The sequence below is a fragment of the Ictidomys tridecemlineatus genome, chromosome 5, assembly GCF_052094955.1.
Source record: "Ictidomys tridecemlineatus isolate mIctTri1 chromosome 5, mIctTri1.hap1, whole genome shotgun sequence".
Taxonomy (NCBI): Eukaryota; Metazoa; Chordata; class Mammalia; order Rodentia; family Sciuridae; genus Ictidomys; species Ictidomys tridecemlineatus.
This window is the reverse complement of record NC_135481.1, coordinates 59,531,640-59,559,607: the sequence shown is the minus strand read 5'-3', so window position 1 is coordinate 59,559,607 and position 27,968 is coordinate 59,531,640. Positions and strand designations below refer to the sequence as shown.

General features: G+C 37.6%; 2 protein-coding genes across 27 annotated transcripts in view; one reads left to right on the top strand and one right to left on the bottom strand.

Annotated features, from left to right (window-relative positions):
• Nucleotides 1-155: 155 nt before the first annotated feature.
• Zbtb1 (zinc finger and BTB domain containing 1) lies at nt 156-27,776 on the bottom strand. 10 transcript variants are annotated; one of them, XM_021724789.3, is made up of 4 exons: nt 26,063-26,203; nt 19,194-19,323; nt 9,425-11,340; nt 156-4,089 (listed from the first exon to the last, which is right to left on the bottom strand). In XM_021724789.3, exons 3-4 carry the CDS (start codon nt 11,320-11,322, stop codon nt 4,086-4,088), a joined length of 1,902 nt encoding a protein of 633 aa, XP_021580464.2. In that variant the 5' UTR covers nt 11,323-11,340; nt 19,194-19,323; nt 26,063-26,203; the 3' UTR covers nt 156-4,085. The 10 variants fall into 10 exon arrangements, with proteins under 10 accessions (XP_021580464.2, XP_013212951.2, XP_021580463.2 ...); XM_013357497.4 differs by having other exon boundaries at nt 156-1,951; XM_021724788.3 differs by lacking the exon at nt 156-4,089 and having other exon boundaries at nt 4,280-11,340; nt 19,190-19,323.
• Nucleotides 26,393-27,968, top strand: part of Zbtb25 (zinc finger and BTB domain containing 25) — a 79,200-nt gene continuing 77,624 nt past the window's right edge. For 9 of the 17 annotated variants that reach the window (XM_078050054.1, XM_078050057.1, XM_078050056.1 and 6 more), the window contains exon 1: nt 27,337-27,788. In XM_078050054.1, the coding sequence (XP_077906180.1) occupies nt 27,667-27,788 (122 nt within the window). In that variant the 5' untranslated portion in view covers nt 27,337-27,666. The other 8 variants (XM_005322788.2, XM_078050050.1, XM_078050051.1 and 5 more) reach the window with 3 other exon arrangements.

Genomic DNA, 27,968 nt, shown 5'->3' with positions numbered 1-27,968 from the left:
TAAATACATTGTTTATTCTGTTATTATAGTATTAGAGAATGAGAGGAATTGATAACTTTTCAGACTAATTATTATTTTTTAATGTACAGGGCACTGTACATTAAAAGATCCAGGTTGAAAAACATACAGTACAAATAAAAGTAATATACAGACAATTTAACTTCTGAACATAAAGGAGTAACTTTTATTAGATAAAAGCATGTATTTAAAAATGTAACAAAAGTACTTTATGTAATCCAAAAGTTCCATTTTATACTAATATACAGAAAATAATCATATCATAGAAGGCATTTATACCATTTATAATGATTATAATTCATGACACTTGTAGTTAATACAGTCGAAATTTAAGCCATTTTTCTTTAGTAAATCTAATTCATTAAAAATTTAGTTGATCAAATTACTTGTTGTCATTTTCATATTGATCTGGCACCTTTAATTATTGGTAATATTCTTTTATCTTTTGTTTTCTGTTTATTTTTAGAAGCCTGCAGTTGTTTCTTTGTGTTCCTAAGAGATGAATAGTAGTGTTTTTTAGACTCTAAAACTTCTCTAGACTTATTTATGTCTCTTGAAACATTTTCATGTTTGATCTCTTTAATGGAGTTCTTTTCTCCCTTCTCCCATCTATTCCTACTATCCCATTATAATAAATTCTGATTTTCAGCTAGTCTAATTATTATAATAGATATTCAGTTATCTCCTACTTTGCAGCTAAGGTTTTTAAGTGACTTAATCCCTGCATATATACTCTTAAGTATATTTTTAAAGTTAGATCTCTTTGTGCAATTTCTTACTACAATATTTGAATAAGCATAAAAATAAGACAGCACTTCTAAAAATATATAACATCTTGGTATTGCACTAAAAACAATAAAGATCTGGTTACATAATTAATCAAAGGTAACAGTATAGTATATTCACAATAAGGAAATAATATGGCCATAAGTCATGTGGTTAAGAATGTGTATGTATGTGTATATTGCAATGCATTTGTATCCAGGTTAAAATCTCAAGTATTTCTGCATGAAAGTTTTTTTTAAAAAATGTTAAATGTTAATCATCATTTCACTCAATACTTTGTTGAATTTTATTTTGAATTTTGAAGTTGAAGAGCAGGGCACTGTACATTAATATTGAGAATATTTAACAGAAATTAATTCTACCTTATTAGATTATATTGCTAAATTCAGAAGAAAACAGCGTGTCTGTGATTTGTGAAAATCTACCACTATTGAGATTATACTACTCCACTCTTCGAGTTAACAGACTTAAAGAGGAGCGTATATTAATAACCTTGTATGTGCTTGGTAAGCACAGAAAGGAAGGCAAGTGTTACTTACAGTAATAACTAGATTGTCTTGTTATAATATTGGCCTTACATTTCCTTCTCTGTACTCCTGTCTTTTTACTTAACACTTAAACTACATATTTTTCAGTGAATTTTTAAAAACTGCCTAACTACATTTCTTAATATATAAGCTATGATTCTGGTTATTTTAAGTTTAGAATTATATGTGTTCTTTAGAGATATGTGATTATCTCTTTGTTTTATATTTACAGTAGTCTACAAAACCCTTTTATTTTAGAAGGGACCACTGAAGATAATTAGCATATAAAGTTTCATTTTAGTGCAGCTTTAACCACTGATGTCATAAGAATTTTACAGTAACTTTAGCATATTTTTCACAACTACTAGGAAAGTCACCATGAATCAATTTTGTTATAACAAAGTGATTCCAAAGTGATCTTTATTTTCTTGGATCTTTGCAACTGGAACTTTTGGGGCTGATGAAGTTTGTCAGGAAGACAGAAAAGATGGTGCCACTTCAGATCTGATATTCCTGGGTCTGCACTTAAAGATTATCTGTTGAAGATTGATTCTTCCCCATGTCCTCTCCAAATTCAGATCTGTCACTTCTCCAGAGGTTTAGAAGGCCCTATTTCACCACTGCCACACAGAAAAAGACAAAACTCAAGAAAAAAAACATTACAAGTTGACTGTCTACAAGATACAACATATTTTTAGGTCAGAATTTCTTAGCTTTTGGCACCAGGCCAGCACACTGTTAAAAAGAACAAAGAATAGGAATAAAAGAATAGTTTCTAGAATTTAAATTTACCCAATTACTTCTTGAATATAACTCACTGCATCTTTCAAATATTATTATTACTAATACAATTCTGCTATATTTATTTAGCAGAATTTTATTTTTGTCTTGCATGTATGGTCTGAACTAAATGGTTGGGCACAAAAACGTAACATAAAAAAGGAGGTCAGACAAATAGAAGAGTAGGAAGGAAGAAGTTAAGACACATTTTTCCTTCAAATAAAGTTTTACAATGTATTTTTTAATGACAAATTTCTGATTGAAACAAATTTAAAAATTCATGTTCCTCTCTTCAGCTATGAAGCTAACATTGCCTTCCTCAAATATTGTTATATATTCTGCAAATGAAAAGGAAGTACACACATACACAGAGAAAGATGTTTTCCTTCAAATTCCTAGGTATATAACTGTCTTAACCAGCCCCAGTGATTCTGGGTAGAATTATATTTTTGCCTAGAATTATAATGCCTTGTATAATTGTAATTCCATAATTAAAAAATAAATTGTCTCTTAAAATGATTTTTTTCCATATCAGGGAACATAAACATTTGAAAGGTGATTTTCATTATCAGTGTGCTTAGAATTGTTTCATCAGAAATTGAGCTGAGCCTATTCAACTGCTATAAACTATTGGTTTTAAGTAGAATGTAAACATTAACACATTTGAAATAAAGGATAGACCAGGCTTTATAGCCTGAATGCTTGTCTGATCCTTTCTCAGGTAAGTAGAGTATTATACAAATTTTCTCACATAAAATTATTATTATTCCTGGCTGAAATGAAATCATGTTTTTTAAAAATTTGTCATTCTTTGACTCAGAGCTATTGTATGATTTCTTAGTAAAATGATGATTAGTACATTGAATATTCAATTCAGAGCCAAGTAATCTTTATAACACCTTTTTTTGGTCAGTTCATTGAGTAGGATATTAAGATATTATAATAGTTTCCTGCCCCCTAGTGATCTGTGTGGATTCTGATAGAACAATTTAGTCACTATTGAATGACCTCAATGATTTGGTTCTCCTAAATACATTAAGGGAATAGCTTAAGTAGGATTTAAACTTAATGCTGAATTCTACTAAGTGTATGTACATAAATATGTAAGCAATATTACATTGGTTCACAACTAGCTTGAATTTACAAGCTGTTATTTAGTTTATATTTACTAATTGTCAGTTACAGATACATTCTAAACCCTTGTCTTTTTGCCTCTTGCCTTTCATATAAACTTATAAGTAGTTAACTTTCATCTGGTTTTTGAGGCTACACCCATGTTACCAAATGATATGTCCTTGAATTTGACAGCAATGAAAAGCAGGCCACTTAAATGATTATATAGACATTCACAGAATCATCTGCAATTCAATCTTCTCACTTGAAAAAAAATGTTTTAACAGATAAGTCATTCTAGTAGTAGCATGGAAACTACTGTATAGAAATCAGGTAGTAGATGCAGAAGTTAGAATCAGATTGGAGGGGTTGTTTCACTTAAATGTTTAAATTTGCTGCTAGGTTAGGGTGGTTATGCAAGCTGTCATTTCCTGAGATTATTTTTCCTCTTTTATAAGACTGTAAATTCATCTAAAATCTATGCTTTCATAAGTTGAATTATACACTCTGGAATAACCAACTTTTGTTTCTTTTTTTCTTTTTGGCTATGCTGGGGATTGAACTCAGGGCCTCAAGCATGCTAGGCAGGGGCTATACCTCTAAGCCATATCTGCAGCCCTCCAATTTTTGTTTTTAAGCAAACCTTGATTGCTTTATAAATCTTAGCAATCACAATACAGTAATGGGAGAGTTTTTTTTCATATTTTTATTGGTGCATTACAATTGTACATAATAGTGGGATTCATTGTTACATATTTGTATATGCACACAATATAATTTGGTAAATTTCATCCCTCAGTATCTCCCTTTTCAGGGGTGTTCTGTTTTTTGATCAAAGAAATGATGACTTTCTTATCCACATCATCTGTTAAGGCAAAAAGAGGAAACTGGTTATTCTGTCATTCTGCTTTTTCTTGGGAGCATTTGTTTTCAAATGAGTTCTTAACTCATCAGTGTCAAAACAAATAAAAGGAAATGGAGATTGATGGAAGAGATTAAAACAAAGGACAGCAATAGAGAAAATAAAGGGGGGGAGTCACAGACATAGAAATGTATAAGTTGAATTCAAAGTAATTTTTAATTGATTTCTACCACAGGTCCCCACAAATGGCTGACATACCACTGAATGTTTCAAGTTTTAATGAAAGAAAATCAAAACATATCAGCATTTAATATTTATTTCTAAAACATCATTCTGAATGACTCATTCAAATAAAATTTTGTTTTCCATTCTCATATTTTCACATTACTCAGAATGTTCATTAGGTACCATTACTAGCCCCCTTACCAGGCATTGCAGATGAGATGAACAAGGAGCACAGCCTCACAGGACCTTTATCACATGAGCCTGAAAAGGCCCATCTTTGTACTTCTTGATAGGTGGAGCAAGTAGCTTAGTGGTTAAGTATAGTAATGTAGGCAAAGTTTGGTCTAGATTCAAACTCCAGGTCTAATAGTTTCTATGTGATTTTAGGAAACATACTCAGCCCTTCTGGACCTGGGTCCCCTATCTAGAAAATTAGTATGATACTTACCTCAAAAGACTGTGAGGCTTAATTAAAATTATGTATGTAAAGCATTTGAGTATATAGCCCTAAATAAATAGATACTGGGATTATTGAGAACCCTATTATGAATGGATAATGGATTTCCAAATCTGTGATGTAGCTTCAAGTTCTAAACACCAAATATAACTCCACTTGCTTGAGTTTCCTACCATCCAACCTATCACCCTCAGACATTAAGGATATAGGGAGAATCTTACAAGGATATGTTTTCCCACAGCTTTTTGGTGCTCTGCAATGCTAGAAGTTGTTGATGCTAGGATGCCTTCAGAGCACTAGCATTTTATCCCTGGGAAGCATTAGTTACAACGGAGAAGGGGATGGTGAGGAAAGTTGACTGATCAAAACAGATTAATGGAAAAAAAAATTTCAATTTTAATTCATGATAAAACTCAGTTAAATTAGATATACCAAATTTATTTATTCTTAACTATGTATGCATAGACATATCCAGGTTTTTTTCTATTGGTACTTATTTAGCTTTTTGTTAATGACAAGTTTTATACTTAAATATTGACAACTGTTACACTGGTTCTTTGGCAGATTTTCCAGAGATACATTAAGTAGGAAAAGTTTCGTAGTGATATAGAGGATTGAGTATCGTGTTACCAATGAGAAGTTGCCAGCTATCACCAGCCTCTTTCCATTGTTTAGAATATAAAAGTATCTCAAGTATTCAGGCATAGCCTTGATATGTACATCACTCTTATTCAGTTAGGCAGCCTATAATTATTTTAATCTCATCAATTTATTTTAATCTCTATTCATCTCACCTATAATTTTCAAATGTTTTATTTACTTCAATTTTTATATCCTATTCATATTTTTTTTGCTTTTAATTACAGAACAACATCTTTCTTGCCCATTATTTTTCCTTTTAATTAGTGTCAGCTCTAGCAAACACCATCCTTATTTTAATTCTTATTATTGTAACTAGCCCCTCTGGAAGATTTTTTTCTAATTTAATTTTTGTCCATAGACAAACTGTTAATTACTTTGTAGTAATAAAACATTTGCCAAATACCACTTACTCATATGGCTCGTTTCTCTGAATATTTTTACTTTAATAATATGGGAAATTAAGACAAACTTCTGAATCCTAATCTACTATGGCCTTGGCTATGTTTTATTAATCTCTGGGTGTGAGGGTCTTATTTACTAAAAAGTTATAAAACATCCAAATTGCACTGTAATTAGTGGCAAGTTTGTTAAAAGCTGATTATTCCTCCAGGATTTCTTGCTTTTTAGAAAAAATAGGCCTGGGGATGTAGCTTAGTGTTAGAGCACTTGCCTACATGTCTTGCAAGGCACTGGGTTTGATCACTAGCACCACAAGATAAAAAATTTAGTCTGGGATTGCTCATTACACATAAAGAAATCCAAAAAACTAGCCAGGCACAGTGGTGCATGTCTGTTATCCCACCTACTTAGGAGGCTGAGGCAGTAGGATGACAAGTTCAAAGTCTGCCTGGGCAACTTGGTGAGACCCTGCTTCAAAATAATTACAAAGGGATGGGTATATAGCTCAGTGGTAAAGTGCCCCTGGGTTTAATCCCAGTATGGAAGAAAAAAAGGAATCCAAGAATTGGTAGTGGTAAGAACAAAAGGTCTTTTCAAACAAAATGGTGTCAGGATGAAACGGGAACAAGATCCTACTCCATCTATCTAGATTTTTCTTTTTTTAAAATTTGGAGCCTAAAGACGTGTGTTTTATGAACAGCAGACAACTTCCAGTCTTCATTCTCTTCACAGCACAGGAGAGCAAGAAGCAATAGCAAAGGAGTTAGAGCTCTTTAGCTCCATGCTAACAGAGGATGGAGGTAAAAGGAAGTTGAGTCTGGCTAAGGTGTTGGGCATTTTTCATTTCCCCTAATTTTGTTTTATTTTGATATGGGATTGAACCCAGGGGTGCTCTACTCAACTACATCCCCAGTGCTTTTTATTTATTTTGAGACAGGGTCTCACTAAGTTGCTAAACTGCCGAGGTTGGCCTCAAACTTGCATCCTCTTGCCTCAGCCTCCCAAGTCACTAGGACTACAGGCATGTGTCACTGTGCAGAGCTTCCCTTAATTTTAAAAGCCACGGAGCCTTTGAATGAACTGTTTGATAAGGAAAATTATACTTTCCACTTGGAGAAGCCTGTACTACCCTGTAGCTAATTCCAAAACAAGTGTGTCCTGTGACATATGAAACAAGAAGAAAATATCATGAGGTGTGACTTTGTGAAACTATAAACATTTCAGTCATGTAAAATCAAGATAATGTTTATATATTTGGTTGCTAATTGTTGGCTGTTAGCACATGGCAGAGTACAAAATCACACAACCCCTCCCCAATGGAACAAATAATCCTTTCTTCAAAGAGGTAGTATTTAGAAAAAAGCCCTCCCCACCCCCCACCCCAATAGTGGGGAAAGCCATTTCAACAAAAATTTTGATGAGGGTAGAAAAAAGTGACCCTGAAGATCATGTTCACTAAGATATCATGTAGTTAGGAAATTTGGTTTATTTTATCTCTTTACACTACTTTCTGAGAGCTTTTGGTTATCAGGTTCCTAACAGTAATATATATATACATGCATCTTATATTTCATTTTAAGTTGCATTTCCAATTTAAGTATTTGATAAACAACTAAATCTAAGACTAAGAGGAACTCATTTTTCCTGCATTCTCTGTTAACTGTGTGGCTTTAAAAAAAAATATTCTTGATTTCTTGTTTTATCTTCTTGTGCCTCTCTACTTCACATTAATTCTGCCCTGGCTCCTGTGCTATTCCTAACCTCAACAATTTGAACATATCCCTGTAAGTCTCTGTACTCACACTGCTCTACTACTTTCAACTAAATCTTTACTAGCCAATATATCTCTCAATTCTCAACTTGTTCTTTTATGTAAACTGTACAAAAATTACTTATTTAAAAATCTGATGTGAACAAAAAGCAATGCCATTAAACTATTGCTCATAATCACAAAATTATATTTTAAATATAGGAGAGTTAACTAAAATCCTTTTAATTATAAGAAGGGTATTATGTTACAAGTAATTCACATTAATAGGCATTCTATTCAGTAGATGTGTTTATTGGTGGGTCAGGTTTGCCAGTGTTTTAATTCACATGTAAATGATGTAGACCCTCGGTCAATAACAACTAACAAACTACTTTAATTGAAAATGATAAACTATTTCCATTTATATGTTGATTATTTTATAATCTTCAAATTTTGTATCCTTTACAGAAAATAATAATAAAGCATGGTGATAAACTGCAATTTGCCACGACACATTTTCTCCAAATCTTAGTATAAAACACAACACATTTTTTGTGCACTCTACTTTTATAGAACAACCAGATTTATAATTGATTTATTTTATTAGATTTATCAATATACATGGCAACTTTCTTGAATCTCAAAGTTCCAAAAGTATGTAATTTTAAATCATATTTTCCTTTAGATGTCATACTTCTAGAGCGCTATTAAAGTCTATTTATAAACAAAAATAATTGGTAAACTAACACACTTTAGAAAATCAAGAATATTTTAAATTAAAAATATTTTTAATGAATACAAGATGTCTTTTTAATTAACTATCATAGTTAAATTTAATATCATAAAACAAAATGGCTTATCCCCACAAGTTTCACAAGTGAGGGAAAGCCATTGGGATTTACACTTAATATAAGTTTTTAATGTGATTATTAAATGATAATATTTTATCAGTTATAGGAAATGTTCATTTATAGGAATTTCCTCAGGTCCATCAATCTTTTTAGGCCAAGTTTGAGCCCATGTCAACCTTAAAGGTTAGATTCAGTGCACCTAACTTGCCTAATAAGCTTGTCAATTTAAGAATATGAATTTCATTGATAATAAGGGAGAATAAACAGTAGCTAACCCACTGTTCAACTGGGAAAAGAAAAAAGAAAAAGAAAAAAATGCTAACAGTGAAATAGGGCAGTTTGAAATAAATACTTTCTAAAATTTAAACAGGAATGGCCAATCATATTGGGTTTTAAATTTCACATGATAACCTTAAAAAAAAAAAACATAAAAATAGTGAAGTCATCACCTTATTGATAAAAAAAACTAAAGTTTAATAGTCATTGAAGGGGTAACAGCCACTTATCATCTACATGTAAAAGTAATTTAAATCCAAGCTAAGAAAACTAGAAACAAAGAATGCTATTAGAAACAACAAAAAAATGATAAAAACATTTTAACGCCTAAAATGTAGAAACTTAATATCCTAAACAAAAATATTAAAGATAAAAGGGACTTGAATTTTTTTAAAACAATTCATCTTATAAAATCAATTTCTAAATAGCTCATATCCTTTTTGCTTTGGTGTTTTGTCTGCTATCAACTAGACATTAGTACAGTAGAAAATCACTTAGGTTCTTTTCAAATGCTTGGCATTATAATGTGATCTCATATCTTTCCTCAAATTAAATTTTGCTCCACATATTCCACATGTATACAGATGAACATCCATGTGCTGCTCCAATTGTTCATTATTTGGGAATATCTGAAAGCAGACCTGGCATATAGTCTCACCAGCAGATAAATGAGAAATCATATGCCGTACATGGTCATGTTTTCTGAAGTTTCCTTGATCACAAATGGAACAGACATACCTGGCCATGCCTTTGTGCATATCATTGTGCAGACGCAACTGACGTTCTCTTAAAAACTGCTTTCCACATGTCTGACAAACAAACTGTTTTTCCTTAGTATGAACAGTATAGTGTTCTCTTAAATGACACCGCTGATAAAATCCTTTTCCACACAGATTACAGAAATGCTTTCGCCTGTGATCTCTTTCATTTTCTTCCATGATGGCACTCTTAAACATATCTTGGTCTAGGCAGCTAGACATATGTTCAACCACTAGATTTTCAGTTTCAAAACGCTGGCCACAGTTAGGACATCGAAAAGGACAGGCAGAATGCTTAAATAACTGCTTTTTTTGGATACTGTTTAACTGGTAATGACTGTCCCTAAAATCATCCAACATTTCAACAAACATATCTCTTATTTCAGACTGCTCATCAGGATTTTCTTCCATGTCCATTTTCTCCTCAGTATTTCCTAACCCATTCATTGTCAGATCTTGTGGTTCTCCACATCTTTGGGCATGTTCCTGAAGTTGTCTACCCTTGACAAGTATTTGTCCACATTTACCACATGCACAGATATTTTCAATGTGTTTGGCTAGGTAATGAGATGACAGGTCCTCCTCAGTTATTGTGAGTCCACACAGCTCACAAGATGCATTTTCAGTATCCTCTCGAACTGGACTGCTGTTGTTAGGGGGTCTCATATTTTCTAAACCAACTCTTTCATCAGCATTTATTGACATCCGAGGTTTTAGAGTTTTCCTACCACTTTTTTTAATGCTGACGTCTTCTTCAACATAGTATCTATAAAATGGCTCTTCGGGTTCATCTTCCAATTCATCGTTGTCAGTGGATTCGTTACAGTCTTTATCATTAACTTTAATAATGTTAAAATCTTTCAGCTCATCTGTAGGAATATCTTCTGGCTCCATCTTGATAATGATTCTTTTCCTCTCAGCAGCTCTGCTTTTTTCTTCAGTGGCTATTTCAGACTCCACTGTGCTACTTTTCCTGTTTCCAGTGGTTGAAGCTGAATCATCAGGAGCCTGGCTTGTGTCTCCTCTGTATTTGTCGGTCTGTGCAGAAAAAGTTTTAGAAGAATCCTTTTCACCAAATTCAGCTTTGATGTTACTGTCTTTTTCATCTCTAATATCTACTATTCGGTGGTAAGATCTTGTGTTTTGGTATGAATGTCTGTTAGTACAGGTCAACACATGCTCATCTAATAATTTTTCACAACTAAAGCCAAATCCACAGCTGTCACAGGTAAAACTCCGTCCAAAGCGTCTCGATACACGTTCTTTTGGAGCAGATAATTTGGACACAGAACTTTTTTTACATACATCAAATAGTGGTTCAGGAAAATTACCTAATTGTAAAGATTCTTCATCAGGCTCTCTATTATGTGGTGTATTTACTGTTGAACTTGGCTCTGCACACCACCTATTGGCTTCACTTCCATTTCTAGCCACAGTGTCTTCATACATTCTTACTCCAAATATCATTTTGCTGTTCTGTTTGCTGGAAGCAGAAGATGAACATTTTGAACTAGAACAATCTGCATCCTGTATATCCTCTAAGCAGTCAGGAACATTATACAGCTGTAGGTAGTTCATTGCCACTTTAAACTGCTCAAAACTGGAGGGAGCTGTCATAATTTTTCCTAAATACATAAATTGCAAAATGAGATCAAAACACTCAGCACTAATTTTCATATTGCTGAGATTCAGTTGTGCAGTACTATGTTGATGGTTCATGAAAAACATTCTAAAATAGGAGCTGCAGGCAGCTAGAACGGCTTTGTGGGCTTGAAAGTAAATGTCATCAATTGCAATACAACAGTCACAGAGAAAACCCCATTCTCTTTGGTTGTTTAGCTGCTGAAGAACGTAGCTGCTGTGGCTGGGTTTTGCCATCTTCTATTAATTAGAGACCTATGTAAAACAAAAATATTAAGTCAGATGATATAAGAAAAGCATTAAAATAATTTTTACCATTATTTCAGACTTGTCTGACTGCTATTACATTCAAGGTATGAATAGATTTCCACCCTAATGTAGTAAAACCTGCTAATACATTATGAATAATTTTTTAAGTTTGAAAATGAAAACAGCTATTTATTCAGGTTTCCCATATTAAAAAAAGTCATCAAAAACAAAAACCTTAATTTTGGTTTCAGGAAAAATGTATACATTAAATATGAAAAGAAAAATGACATTCTTTTTCCCTTTACTTTTAAAATGCACTGGCTTTCAAAAACTATATTTATGGGGCTGGGGATGTGGCTCAAGCGGTAGCGCGCTCGCCTGGCATGCGTGCGGCCCGGGTTCGATCCTCAGCACCACATACCAACAAAGATGTTGTGTCCGCCGAGAACTGGAAAATAAATAATAAAAATTCTCTCTCTCTCTCACTCTCCTCTCACTCTCTCTTAAAAAACAAAAAAAAAACAAAAAAAAAAACTATATTTATGAAGATAACAGAAAAAAGTGGGAAAATTTTCAAGATTTAGAATGGAGTACTTGAAGGAAATGAACAACAAAAGAAATAAAAGATTAATCTGAACATTAGTAACCAGATTATTATTAAAAATTTCTTAGATGATTGACATTAAGGAACTATTGCTCATTTAAGTGTGATAAGGGTTTTTTGATTGTTAAAAATGAGTGTATGTGCATATATTATACAACCAGTGTAACTTTACATAATGTACAATCAGAAGAATGAAAAGTTATACTCCCTTTATGTATGACATATCAAATGCATTCTACTGTCATGTAAAACTAATTTAAAAAGATATGCTTTGCCATTATAGGACTTAGTATGATAAAAAAAATATAACTCGCTGATCTATTTTTAAAAAATTAAAAAGTACGCCTATATCTCAAGTATAATATAACTATTAAAAATCTTTATCTTTTATATATATGTATTGAAGTGTTTGTAGATGAAATGAGATATTCAAGATGAATGAAGTGGGTGAAGGGACTATATATGATACAAAATTGGCTATGTGTTGATAACTATTGAAGCTGGGAGAAAAGTAAAATTCTATTTTTGTATATTTTTGGTTTTGTTTTGGGTAGTAGGGATTGAACCAGGGGTGCTTTAACACTGACCTAAATCCCCAGGCCTAAATAAGATCCAATTTTAGCCTCAAATTTTAATCTGTATACATAAAGGTTCAGAATGTATCTGCTACTAAAAAAATTCCTACGCAATTTTACTGAACTTAAAAAGAACATTTAAACAAGCTGTTCAGAGAAATAAATGTTCACTCTTCAGTCCCCAAACTCTTTGATCCCTGCTATTGTAATTAAGAGTATCTAAATTTACTTACTTTCTTCTTGCTTTTATCTGTTCCTCATAGATCAAATATGGATTACATACCCTTTCCCCCTACAGGCCTAAATTACATCTTCCTTCCTATTTCCCTGCCTAAAGCCAGAGTTCCATGGGTAGGGAACTCTGTGAGTGTGGATTACATATTTTCAGATTTGTTGTAAGCATACATGCATGGCATACTGAGTACTTCCTATATGTGTCAAACACATAGTTTTGCTTTTGTAGTGTGAAATGAAGGTGATGACATCTGCTGCCTTCTTAAAATGGCAACCACTATGCCTTCTGGAAACCAGATCAGGTGTATCAAGTAGGTATGATATTTCAAACCACTGTAACTTGAAAATCTGTACCAAACCATGAGGACTCCTGTTTTCCATGGATCTAAATACAGAAGCAGTTTATGCCAAAGACGCTCATCAATATGTTATTTATAATTTGGGTGCCTGATAAAAAGGGAATTTTTAGTGAATAGTCTACTCCCTAGATTCACTCTTAAAATTCACTGACTTTCAAAAATTGTATTTTTGAATGAAGACAACAGAAGTGAGAAATTTTTTTAGGATGGAGAATGAAGTAAACAAAGTACAAAATTCTATTACAATTAGAATTATATAAAACAAATCCAAACAATACAGTCTTATTCAAAAGTTTTAAAAAAAAAAAAGTCTACAAAAATGTGGGACCCAAGCTCATTTAAGTAGGGCGAGATTTCTAGTGTACAGTCATTTTTGTAGGATTTGGAGAGACCCTGAATGAAAACAAAGTAGAAGGATTGAAAAAAATTACTTTCTAGTAATAAGAGTTGTTCAAAAATTAAACAAACCTGTTTGGAGGATAATAAGCACCCAAATTAAAGAAGAAGCAAAATGTTATTGAGGATATTACAGTGAAATGAGCACAAACCTTGAATCCGCACAAACCTTGAATCCGTCAGACCTGGGTTCCAATCTAACTAAGAGTTTTTAACTTGCTTTCCTAGTTCACCCTTAGTTTCAAGGTGGGGATAACACCTCAAATAACATTAAAATAAGCATTCATAGAGGTGGCGTATAAAATGTATAGTGCTTGGCAGGTAATCAGTTAATGGAAGTAACAGTAACTACTGTCACAGCAGTGGTAATGCTTACTTAAGCATCAGGAAGTAAGTCTAAGTAGATAATCTTAAAGTTTCCTTCTAAATAATACAGTCCATTAGAAAGCTATAAATCTATAACAACTTTCAGGCATTAAATAGTCCACACTTGAAATAAAGATAAAGAGTTCCAAGAACTCTTATCCGTATGAAAAGCAGTTTTATGGCCATTAATTCAAATTAATACAACTACATGTAAGTCCAATTACATATGACATCTGAAGCTATAATCACTACTCAATCAAAGTAGTAAAAATACATTCTGTGTTAACATAAACAAAACACTGAAACAAATAATGGTACTTATAGTATTTAATGTATATTTATTCATTCAAAAATTTTACTGAATACCTTTGGTGGACCAGGCACTATTAAGTACTGAAATGAGCAATAGCATAGGCATTCCATAATCTCAAGGTTAGATCACTGAGAATTTTGACATTTTCTAAATTAGTGATTTCATTCAACATGAACTGAGTAAAATTCCTACTCTATGGAAGAAGGCATCATGCTGTAGTAGAACACAAGGGCTCTGGGTTTAAATGGGTATGAATCCCTTGCCTCCATCTGTCTGTCTACATTCTCTCTCATCATAGAGGTGGAAGCTGAACAAGGGCTGTCTAATTTTTGGTGCTAACCAATTACTAGGCTGACCTACAGTTTAAGCAATGGTATTAAGCAATTGTCCAAGTTCTGGGTAAAACTGATCTTAGGTAGAATAACTTCTAATAGCTGTAATTTACATTGTACCAGCAACTGTATTCTTGTTCTCTCTCATTCAGAAAAGCTTTAAGAAGGCTTAATACATTAAAAAAAAAAAAAGTAGGTATGGAGGATGAGGGATCTAATCCTTAAATCTCTTTTACATTACATTTTTTATAATGCATTCACTTTTTTGGGGGTGCTGGGAATTGAACTTAGGGGCTTCACACACACTAGGTAAGCACTCTACCACTGAGCTACACATCCTTAGCCCAGTGCTTTTGCTTTTATTACAAAATAATTTCAGCTGAGTGCAGTGGTGCACAGCTATAATTTCAGTGACTCAGAAGACTGGGGGAGGAAGATCACAAGTTTGAAGCTGGCCTCAGCAACTCTGTGAGACCCTGTCTCAAAAATAAAAATGACTGGGGTTGTAGTTCAGTGGTAGAGTACCCCTGGATTCAATTATCAAAATAAATAAATAAAATCCACAAAAAATAATTTCACTCAAATCCCAAGTTTGATCTCTTTTTCAATATTCTGACCCTCTTTAATGATGGTATTAAAAAAAACTTAGTGAACTTTCTTATAGTAAAACCTATAGAAAGTTTCACATAAAAGTATTGCTTATATTTCAGTTGCTCCTGTTTTTATGACTGAAATCTGTAGTTGCTTTTGTTTGTGTTACTTAGCTGCATCACTGGAAAAACAAGTTTATCACAGCTAGAAGTCAAAGGCTGGGCTGACAGCAAAACATTCAAGTGTGATTCAAAGGACTTCATGTTTTTTGGATAAGGACTGCTCCCCTAAGGCTAGGATACCCAATGTGTGGTACTTCAGCAAGAATTTAAAAATTAAAAAATTATGCTGGATTTTTAAGATTTTGATTTGAAAAGCTTATTAGCTCCAGCTCATCTCAAATTCAAAAACAGCTAACACATTAAACATATTAAGTAATTTAGATAGTCACAGACATGTAGAGCTTAAAAAGATCTACTCCAAGTCCAAATTCTTATTTTATAAAAGAAGGTTAACAATCTAGGGCCACTAAACCATATCTCTCAGGATATAGTTAGCTGTGGTGAAGTAAGTAGCAGGACTATAAAACAAGGACTCCAGTCTACCTAGATGGTACTAAACACTTCTTTGGAACTATGAGGTGTGGCCCTCTGCAAAGAACACTAACAAAGACTGGGCGTGGGGCTTAGAGTTTATTGGCTATGTGCTACTGCACAAGTGACCACCCCCATTCTGAACACTATTTGTAATGTGATTTTACCTGCATTTGTCCACTTAGTCTTATTCAACAGATGTGTTCCCTAAGATATACTATGTAAGCTGTTTCAGTAAATTTCTTATTGACACTAAGATTTCAAAAACACTTACCCTCCATGGCTAAATCTCTTAAATTGGAAATAATAGTATCACTGGATTACCTATTTTCACATTTCTTTATAAGCAGACATCACAGTCAGCACACTGAGTACTTACTATGTGCCAGGCACATAACCTTTCTTTTTGCAATGTGAAATGAGGGTGATGACATCTTTGGCCCCATCACTGGATAAATGAAAAGGGTCTACAAAAAAGCATGTAAAGCAAATAAAGTAACTTAAAGTAATTTTGAAGTGTCTCCTTCTGTAAGGCAAATAATAATTCCAAATTGTGACACAGACTTGCATTACCACTGAGAAACTTAAGGATGATTTGCACAGCCTCAGGAAAGTCTGGAGGAGGGCCTAGCACCAGACTCCCAATTCAACACCCCATCTCTACACCTATTACAGTTACCTCCAGATCTCAAAGGGTTATTTAAGTACAGGTTGAACATACCTAATCCCCAAATTCCAAATGTTCCAAAATCTAAAATTTTTAAAGTATTAACATGCCAATAAAAGTCATAAAAATATTCTACAATCCAGGAAAATTCTGTCTGAAAGCTGAAACAATTTTGGTTCCAAGCATTTCAGATATGGGATACACAACTTGAACTTGTATATACTTTACTCTCCTTTTACCTATTTCTGTGTCTTATAAGATCGAATGTATGTGTATGGATTTAATTAAGGACTGTAGATTACTTTTTTAAAAAATATTTTTTAGTTGTAGATGGATACAATACCTTTATTTATTTATCTTTATGAGGTGCTAAGGATGGAACCCAGGGCTCATACATGCTAGGTGAGTGCTCTACCACTGAGCCACAACCCCAGCCCAAGATTACCTTTTATGGAAGCCTAAAATGTAATGAAAGGGTTCCCTCATGTTTTATAATTAGAATATCAGAATGTATTGAACACCTACTGTGTTCCTAACACTGTATAAAGCATGGGGGTGCAGAAAGATGGTGTATAGCTGAGCTAATTATATATGAGGGATTAAATTTGAAACTAAAAAGCAATTTGAGAACAACTAAATGCTAACTAAATTATATTGACTAAAATACAGCAAGAGTTTAGAAGGAGAAAAGCATGAATTATACCAGAACATTAGGCTTTAGGAAGGATGTAGGATTTGAGTGGAAACTTGACAAAGGGGTAAGTGGAGAAAAACAGAGAGCAAGGGAAAGACATTTCTGGTATTTGCATAGGTATGTATATAAATAGTTGGGGGGGGGGACTATATAATAGTTTGAATGGAAAGGAAGGTAGATTTGCTTTATAAATGGAAGGTGAAGGATGTGAGGTGTGGTAAATGACAACTATAATACAATAATAAAATGAATAGCTAATATTTGTTAAGCCTTACTATAATGTCAGGCTCTGCTCTAGGCAGATATTTGTGTGTGTGTTTATCTCAACACATACTACATATACATACATAGGTTAAAAAAACTAGATTAAAGAAACAGAGGTTGCTATGGTTTGGATGCGATTTAAGTGTGTTCAAAAGTAGTGCACGTGCTGGAAGCCTTGTCAGACATGGTACCTTTTTTTTGTGGTGGTGTTGGGGATTGAGCCCGGGGCCTTGGGCCTGCAAGGCAAGCACTCTACCAACTGAACTATAGCCCCAGCCCTAAGATGTGGTACCTAGTAGGAGGACATAAGATCACTGGTAGCACCACCCTTGGAAAGGATTAAGACCAGGTAGCTCCTAAGAGGGAGTCTGTTATAAAGAAAGCAAATATGCCCCTTTATTTTATCCTTACCTTCCCTGCCCTTGTGAGGCCTCTATTATCAATCCTAAGTTATTGTAACGGGTTCCTTAATGTGCTCCTCAAATATATCCTTCACTCCCAACATATGATCTAGCCAAGAGGTGACTTTACCAGAGCCAGTGCTATGCTCTTAGGATCTTTGGCATTCAAATTGTGAGCTAAATAAACTTTTCTTTATAAATAACCCAGTCTTAGTTATTTTATTATGGTAATGAAAAACTGACCAAGACAGAGGCATATAGTATGGCATGTATGCCATAAAGAGAGAACTTCTTTGGATTAGAGCACAAGCAATATAACTCTCCAGTCTAAGATCACAACCTTAGAGATTTTGCCACCTAAAAGAATATCGCATCAGCAAAAGTTTTTTTCTTTGAATACCATTTTCCAGGGTATACAGTTCAATCTCTGAAACTGATTAAATTCTTTAGGTTTTCTCCTTGAAACTTCTGGGAATAACCAGTTGTAGAGGGTCCTAAAGATAAAATGTTTTACTTTAAGCCATTTAAATGATTAGAAAAATTTATTAGAAAAATTATTAGAAAAACTTATTCACTATTTAGACAAACATTCTGGCTGGTTATTAAATTCCAAATTCAGTACTCAGTACAGGAAGTTCTGAAATTATAATTGGGTTATGTTCCAAAACTTGTTTTTAAGTTATTTGGAACCTAAAACACATATTCCCATAGAAACAATGCTATAAATGGTAGCTTGGTTTCATGTTCACACCCTCAAGTCTTTTAAAAACACAACTCAGCTGTACATTAATGCTAACAATGCTGAAGTATTACTTGTATCGTTAGCACTGACAGAGACCCAAGGAACAGTCTGGTATAGTAATGCCCACTATTCTGAACCCTCAAGTTCAGGGCCGAAGCTTAACAGCCTGGGTGTTCCTGTGTCTAGCACACTCTTCTCACATAGTTGGCACTTAGTATAGCTTGTTAAATGAAGGAATTTTTTAAAAGCCCAGGAAGCACACCCTACTAGATTTGAATACCAGCTCTACAACTTATGTAGGTATGAGGAAACTTTTTTATCTCTCTAGTTCTACTTTTCTCAACTATAAAATTGGCATAATTAATACTCATCAAAGAACTCTTATATAAACTAGAGATGGCAAATGTTTTTTGCCTTTTCAATCCAAGCATAATCCAATTTTTAAAAATTATTAATGTCATCATTGCACATTTTATAAAATTTTATGAAATGACAGGTTCAATCTACTATTCTAGAGGCCCACAAAGCAAACCAAGTGATATGCTCACAGCCATTTGTAGGTTTAGTGGTTGTCAGGATAACCCTGGTCTCTTCAGTCCTGGTCTAGAGTTCTTCGCTACTCTAACTGCAGCTCCACACACAGCACCACCTGACTATGTTCTCTACATCAATTATGTTTTGCTGAGGTGCAGGAGCTGGTGAAATTTGCAAAGTTTGTTTATACCTACACCTGCTTTTGGAGATGGTGGTTTGTTGGTTGGTTTGCTGGTATTTTTCTGTCCCCTTGTCAAGCCAACAGCTGTTACTTCTAAAAGGTATGCTGACCTCCTTCTGTTCACCATTTCAGTCTCTTATAGGCTGTGAAACAAGACAAAAACTCATTGAAACTCAATTTATAATAAATTAATTTTCTGTGAGAACCTAGGGAAGGGCTCCAGGAGTAAAGATATGTTTTCAATCCCTAACTGGGTTTAGTGGTCCATGCCTGTAATCCCAGTGGCTCAGGAGGCTAAGGCAGGAGGAACACAAATTCAAAGTGAGCCTCACCAATTTAGCAAGGCCCTAAGCAACTTAGTGAGATCCTTTCTCAAAATTTAAAAATGGCTGGGGATTTGGCTCATTGGTTAAGCACCCCTAAGTTTAATCCCTAGCACCCCCCCACACACACATACAAATTTCAATTTCTGTACTTTGTTGATAGGCACTCAAATTGCCTTCTTCTGCTTCATGACAGGGATTAGGTAAGATTGCCAACCAAATAACTTATGAAATACCTTTGTAGTTCAACCGAATTGCAGGTCTAGGAAATCAATTCAACCCAAAGGCAGAGGAAACAGTGGCTTCTAAAATATTCTCTTTCCTCCAGGAGTAAAGTATTTAATCCAGGCAGTTTCTACACTTTCATCCTTCATCTTGAAGAGGCAGCATAACATATTTTGACCACCAGAGGGCACTGCATAAACAGTTGGCTTTTCTCCACTAAAAGTGGTTTTACCAGGAAGTCCCTTTTTGCACATGGCATTTGTATTCACTCTTAGGGTTCATTTTGTAGGATTCCTACCCATTCCAAAGTACTCACTTTATGCACTCAGACTTTGTCTGAGGCCCACCTAAAATTGCTCCTCCCCCTGCATTCTGTTTCAGTTGCCACCACTGTGCACCCCCAGGCTACTTACAAATTACCTGGAACTTCTGGCAATCAATTTACCAAGTCTTGCCAATTTTCCCACTCAGTATTTCTCAAATATGCCCTTTAGTTTACCCTTACCTTCCCTGCCCTTGCGAGGCCTCTATTATCAATCCTGAGTTATTGTAATGGGTTCCTTAATGTGCTCCTCAAATACATCCTTCACTCTCAGATGATTCACAAAGAATAAAATTAGACCTTGCCATTCTCCTGCTATAGGTGCCCCCTCACATATCCCCAGGCCATATAACTCCTTGGCAAGGCATACAAGACCCTCTGTGCCCACCCATCTGTGGCTGCTTCCTAATTCAAACTTCAAAATTCAAGCAATAGAGTACTGCTTGTGGCCAGGCATCCTTAATATACAGGACTTCATGTCTTACCTCCAGTTTTACTGAGGCTGATTGATTCTGCTGTATGACCCTCCCACATATTAGAGGTTACTACCTCCTCCTAAAAGCATTTTATAACTTCCTCTCCCATTTTTAACTGTGTATTATCACTTTATTTTGCACTTTACATTTTAATAATTAGAATAGCAATATATATAGTGGGCATTAAAGTACTGATTAACCAGATGGCCTGAGATCGGCCACTTATTAGGTGTGACCTTGAGTAGGCTGCTCTCCCAATTTGTGCCTCTTTCTTCAACTGTGAAGGGATGGTAGCTTTTAGAGTTACCATAGGCATGTCAGTCACAAAGTGCTAAATAGGAACTGGCTACAATTACATATGTATTGGTATGCCTCAGTAGATTGTGAGCAACTTGAAGGCAAGGACTTTGGCTTATTCCTTTATGTGGAACACAACTATTCAGTGAACAGTTACTGAATGAAGAACCAGTAAGGTAGATCTCAGCAATGATGGCAGGGATCACCAGTTTCCTTCTTTTAGGAAATCTTACACATTCAACACTTTTCAACTCTGTGGCCCCAGTGTTTTTTGTTTGTGCATAATTCTTTTTTTTTTAACATTTATTTTTCAGTCATAGATGGACACAATACCTTTATTTTAGTTTTATGTGGTGCTGAGGATCAAACCCAGTGCCTCACACATGCTAGGCAAGCGCTCCACCTCTGAGCCACAATCCCAGCCACTAGTTTGTGTATAATTCTAACCACACTCCTAATTAAAATTCAACAAAATGAAGGTGAAAATAGTGGCACACCACTCTAATCCCAGCTACTTGGAGGCAGGAGGATCACCAGTTCAAGGCCAGCCTCAGCGACTTAGTGAGACCTTCTCTCAAAATAAACAAGACCTAGAGGTCTAATTCTTGTTCTTTATGAATCATTTGAGAGTAAAGGATGACCCTGTCTCAAAAAATAAAGAGGGGTAGGGATACAGCTCAGTGGTAGAGCACCCCAGAATTCAGTCCCCAGAATGGTGGGGCACGAAATTCAATGAAATGAAACCAATAAAGATTAGCATAAAAGTTAAGAAGCTTAGGAGCTGGAGTAGCTAGAGTGCTAGAGCTCAGTGCTAGAGTGCTCACCTGGCATGTGTGAGGCCCAGGCTTCAATCCTCAACAATGCATATAAATAAATAAGAGATCCACTGACGACTAAAAACTATTAAAAAAAAAGTTAAGAAGCTTAAACTTAACTCCATTTTAAGTCATAAATCTATTTTAAGATTTTCCTTCATCCCAAATCACCTAACACCGTGAAAGCATTCCTACCTTCACACTATTGCTTAGAATCTTTTCCATGTCCAGCTCACATTCTCTGAGGAGTTCTTTCTGATCCCAGGAAGAGGCAGAACACTCTCTTTTATGCTTCCCAAACTCTGTATACATACAACCATAGGGTGGCCAAAAATTTATCTTCTAAACTGGATGCTACATCTATACTGCGCTTAAGGTAGGTATTATAATTATTTAGTTCCTCTGCTTTATTGTAAGGTTTAGAACACTGTCTTAGTCATTACTGTAACCTCTAAGCCTCCAGTTGCCTGACATTTAGTTGATATTTGATGGTTTTTGGATGAATAATTGTTGAAGTAGGTTAAGTTTTATTTTGCTTACCAACTTTTTGCTTTGTCACATGGCTGACAATTTACAGATCATTTTTCATGCATTATACAACTAATTCTCACAACTACCCAAAATAGAGTTTTTATAAAAAATATTTTTTAATCGTAGATGGACACATACCTCTATTTTACTTATTTATTTTTAATTAATTAATTAATTAATTTTTTTGATAGTTGGACAGCATGCCTTTATTTATTTTTATGTTGTGGTGCTGAGGCTTGAACCTAATATCCCATACATGGTAGGCAAGAACTCTACCACTGAGCTACAGCCCCTACTTACTTATTTTTATGTGGAGCTGAGGATCAAACCCAGTGCCTCACACATGCCAGGCAAACGCTCTACCACTGAGTTACAACCCCAGCCCCCAAGATAGGTATTTTTACTACCCTCATTTTGTGAATGAAGAAACAAGTCCTGTGGTTGATTTACCCCAAACTGCTTGTCTTGTAAGTAAAAGTTCTAAGTTACAGTTTCTGTAAGCCAACCAACACTTTCTGGACATAACTATCAACCACACTGCTCTTTTGGAACATTCTAAGCTTCTCAGAATCTCCCTTTTTTACAAATCCAAAAGTTCGCATCATTCTCATACTGCTCCATCTTACAGGCAGGCAGAATGCCCTGCCTTTTCCCTAACCAGATTCTTGCTGCCCACTATAGAATGTCCTCCCCAAACACTAGAATTTTAAAGTGGAGATGGACCTTCTTCAGTTATTTCTAAAAAAGAAAAAAAAATACATCTATCTTACATATACAACAGAAAATTTCGGCAACTATTTCTTTAATTTTCACATTTTATTTTAAAACAGTTATAAATTCAAAGACAAAGTAGTGTTTAAAAAACAAAACATGTTCCCAATACCCTCAAATAACTGATATGAACTATCTTGGGTCTTTGTTTTCAAAACAACTTCTTCATAGGTTATTCTTCAATACACCAGGCTAAGGAGTGATTCTGTACTTTGACTAATATCTCCTACAGTTAATGTAAAAATAACTATATATGCCAAAATGTAAGTTCATTACAAGTCTCTACCTTAAATATATGCCAAGATGCCAATTATTAGTAGCACTCAGGTTTGAGTCCCATCCACCCTTCCCCAATCGGTCCTTCTCATGCCATACCTGAAAACAGACTACTAACTTCTCCCTCTTTCTTCTCATTTCCTTTCCGTAATATTCAAAATTCAATCTCTGGATACCTTCATCCAGAGGTATGTGGAACCTCCATCATCCACATCAGCACAGGGATACATTGGGAGTGGTCTTTATCCCAATTACACCCACTCATACCCAACTATAAATAAAGAAACTTTCTACATGTGAGGGGTTTGTCTTGTTTTAATGCATTTGGCTTGGATAAAACAATCCATCAGAGACTAGATAAAATTAAAAAAAAAAAAAGTGTGAGAACCCACCCACCAAGGTACACTTCAGGAGAACAAAGCGAAGATAGCAACTCTGATAAGTCTAAACTCTCATGTTTGCTACTTGATCATAGAATTTAAAATCAGCTCAATTCAAAACACTCCCTTTTTCCCTACCTGGCAATTCTCACCAACTCAAGCAGTGAACAGAGAACATGAGCCCATGAATCATGACAGGCCATCCTTAGGCAGGGTAAGGCGCATGCAGCAGCACAGCTATGATCAAATGTTGCCTTCTTTCCTTTTAAAAACAAGGAATTGACTGTTCCTGGTGATTATCTCTGAGGAGTGGGAGTCAGAATAACTTTCATTTTTGTATTTTATGTATTTCAGCATAGATCGAATGTTTACAAAGAGTATGTATTTTATAATTTTAAAAAAGTATTTCCATTTTGAGGAAAAAATAGACATGAATAACACTTGACTTGGTTCACATTAGAATATAAGAAAAATTACAAAGCAATCTATCATAAAAGGTACTGGCACAAGAAGAAAATATCAAGAGAAAACATAAAGTAAAAAGCTAAGGAAAAATTTCTGAATTTCTTGTCCCAAATGGTTTCTTCCCCTTTGGGCCAGAAGGTCAACAGTGAAGACTTAATGTCTTTCCTGGCCAGAGAAGGACAGGCCTGAAAGCAGGCACTTCTCTTCTCCTGCACATTTAAAGAGAAATGATGCTGCAAAGAACATGGAGACACTTTGAAAAAGGTCCACTATCTTCCCCATAGCCTGGCAGAAGAGGAGAATGAGGAAGCAGTACAAAAATAAGCAGTGTTAAAGTGAAATCAAAACACAAGGTCAATAGCAAATGGCTGTGACTGTGCTCATGCCCTGCTAAGGTCCTGGTTAAAACATGGTTTCTCTTCTCTGACAATGATGCACTAGCCTCCTCACCCCCTCAAAAAAAAAAAAAAAAAAAAAAAAACACCTAAAGAGTACGCCATCATGTTAGAGGTGGAAAGAAATAGACTGCGTGGCCTGAGTTACTGAATAGCAGGAAAATTTGGTCTTAATGAAGAAATCCTACTATAAAAATCAGTGTGTTAACTGAAGGCTTCCTGTATATTTTCTGTTTATTAACCTTTGGAGAAAAGCATTTCACCTCCACTATGCTTCAGTTTCTTCTGTGTAAGAGGAGGACGCCCCATCTGGCTCTCAAAGCCATTCAGTTTTACTGAGACTTAGATACTTAGCAAGTGATTCAAAATAAGATTTAATTCTGAGCAAATGATGGCTTGCCATCAGTCAGGCTTCATCTTCCTATATCTACAAATCTCCCGTTTCTCCAGATCATGTCCAATTTTACCAATAAGATTCCACAGAATCTAATTTCTTCGTTTCAAAGCAAATCATGAGTGCTTTGAAGTTGTCATATTGCAACCTTCAACAAATTTGCCTTAGAGTGCCTCGACCTTCACTCAAGAAATTGATTCTAAGTTGCCTCAAAAAGCTCCTTTGGGTTCAAGTATCAATGGGAAAATTGTTCCCGTCGTAATACGGTATGAAAATACACTTTGGCCAACGCAGAATCTGCATGTACCTGAAACTGCATGTATGCTGAAACTCGACTTAGGAACATTATCACGACATACAAATGCCTTAAAGCACTGAAAACAACGACTTTTATCAACCTCTTCCAGACGCGCCCAACTAGGAAAACGTCTTGTCAACCGTTCAGATCATGTGGACGCGTTGCTTAGGTGGAAGGGGAGACAGAGCGGAGCGCAGCTCAGTCAGACCCATGCCTACACACTCCAGTGGCAACAACTCCGGATCTACAACCAACAACACATTCACCGAAACTAACCAAACTTCTAGTAAGCGGCCACCACTGGAGGCGAAAGCACTTTCTTCCCAAGAAACAGATCTTTCCCACTGAAAATTCCCAATACCCAGACCTACCACTTTTTACTGAACAAAAAAGCGTGTGTGCCGGCGAGAGCGGGTGGGAAGGCGCGTAGGAGAATTTGCAAGGCTCTTATGCCTCCTCCCTCGGAGCGCGCCCAAGTCTGCGGCCTCGGGCTCCGGGACACTTCCCCTCCCACCCGCCGAGGAGCCGCAGCTGTAAGTTGAGAGAAGCGGGCCCTGGGCCCGTCAATCAACCGGGTCCTCCCGCCTCCCGTCTACACCTCCCCTCCCCCCTTAAAAAAAATAAAATAAAGGCAGAGAAAGAAAGGGAAAAGATGATAACTATTTGGTAACTACTCTCCACCCGGGCTTCGCCTCCCACCCAGGGAGGCCGCACGCTCGGGACCTGGAGCGCCGACATAGAGCAGGCGGCCCAGCAGCCGCCGGTCTCCAGTTCCTCCCAGCGCCTCCGCCTTGCTCCGGCTTCCCGCACGGGTCGGCGCCCCTCTGGCCCCGCACTCCGCCAGGCCCGCGGCCCGCCGCCCTCAGGCCCGGGCCAAAGTTGCGCAAATAGCCCCACAACTGGCAAATACTCACCCGCCGCAGCAGGAACCCGGGCTGCGGAGATTTTAGGGAGTTTAAGGCAAATCAGCCGCGGGAAAGGCGGGCGGAGGCGAAGGGGCCGCGAGCTGCAGTGGCGGCGGCGCGCAGAGCTCGGGCTGGGCTGCGCGGAGAGACTCTGGCTCTGCCAGGGACTGTGCTGCAACAAAGGACTTCCGCTGCCGCACAGCCGCGCCTGCCGCACCGCACTGAGCCGGCCCCGCTTACGCGGCGACTCCGGGTCTGCCCACCAGTTCGCTGCGGCGTCCGCCAGCCTTCCCCTCCCTCTCGCCCGCCCACCCACTCCGCCGCTGGCTGCTAGGGGCACCCGCGGTCGCCTGTTTGTTGCAACAAGTTTCTGCGTCGGGCTCCGAGGAGGCTGGCACAACCCGCACCGCGGGGGCCGTCGTGGCGGCGGCTTGACCACCCCTCTCGCCCCTCTCCCAAGGGTAGGCTTGGGACCTCCTAATGTTTGCACAGCTGGATGGGACTGGGTTCCTCCCGACTCCCCAAGGGCAGGATGATGCTTTACTACTCGTCCCAGATGTTAGACCCCCGCCCAGCAGGGCCTAGCTGCGGGGCCCTCTCCCTCGCGGTATGCCCGGGGCGTTCTGGGGGCGCCGGTACCCTCGCCCCATCCTGTCCGCGGCTCATCCGCTCTAGGACGCCCATTCCCCGCGTTCCCCCCACCCTGCCTTCATTGGGCCTGTCCGCCTCTGGCCTTGAGTCACTTCCCTCGCCATGCTCCACCCCGTCCAGACGGCCTCGCCTCCCAGGCTCCCGCGGCTCGGCCTGGCTGGCCCCGCGCCCTCACCCGCCGAACACGCGGGCACATCTTCCCCGCCCCCACCCCAACCTCAGAACTGCGGGGGTGCCCGTGCTTTTGCACACCCTGGGGAAAGTCCCCAGGTCACGCGGTTGTATGTGGGGAGCCTGTGACGCTCAGGCTTAGCCCCACGCTTCCGCTAACAGAGTCAGGACTGGGGACCGTGGCGGCACCCAGAGCGCGGGCCGACCCCCGTCTGGCCACTTAGGCGGGCGGGCGCACACGTACGCACGCAAGCACGCACACCCGGCCCCGTCGTCGCTGGTTCCCCAGAAACTAGGCGCACGATCACGTGGGCCCATCGCGCGGCGGCCGACGCGGGAAGCCGCGCGAGAGCCCGGCACCGGGTGCGTGAGTCGGCACTGCCGCGTGCAGTGCGCGGCGCGGAGCCCGCCCCTCCCGCATAGAGAAGCCAGCCCGCCGCCGCGGCGGCGTCTGGGTAAGCGTCGCGGCCCAGCCCCTGTAGGCTGCTCTGGGTTCAGTCCCTCCCGCCGCTAGCCACTGGGGCTGTGGCTGCAGCTGCATCGGCCGTGAGACGGATGCAAGTAGCTGGGGAGAGGGGTGTTTTTTGATCTATTTGAGATGTCATTCAGGGCGCAGGAGGAAAATGGCAACCTTGAATGAGCGCTGGGTGGATGACCAGAGCTGCCCTTTGGTGCCACGGCTGGGGCCTGACCTGACACAGTCGGGTGTGGCGCGCGGTCGCGCCGCGCAGGCCTGGAACCCTCCCTGCTGAGGGCCTGGGTGCGACCCCGCGCCAGAAGCCCCGATACTCATGACGCGTCTCCCCCTCCTGTCCCCCCTCCCGCAACTGGGCCCACCCATCTTACAAGCGGGAAGGTCTGCAGGTGCAGCTGCGCGGATGCAGCGGCCAATATCTCCTCCCCATTCTTGTTTGTGAGTACCCAGTTTCAAGGACAAAAAGCTAGGTCCCTAATCCCAATAATTTCTCTCTCTCTCTCTAAAATGTTTACGTCATTCTAAGCAAATTCAGTTTTTCTCTTTGAAGTTGGCCCCATCTTATCAGCGCCTCCCCAGCACTTACTTGGAGAAATCAAGTGCTAATCAATTCCTTGG

Excerpts from the sequence above, each read along its gene's own strand:
- Zbtb1 (XM_078050046.1), bottom strand. The coding sequence starts at position 11,322 with ATGGCAAAACCCAGCCACAGCAGCTACGTTCTTCAGCAGCTAAACAAC.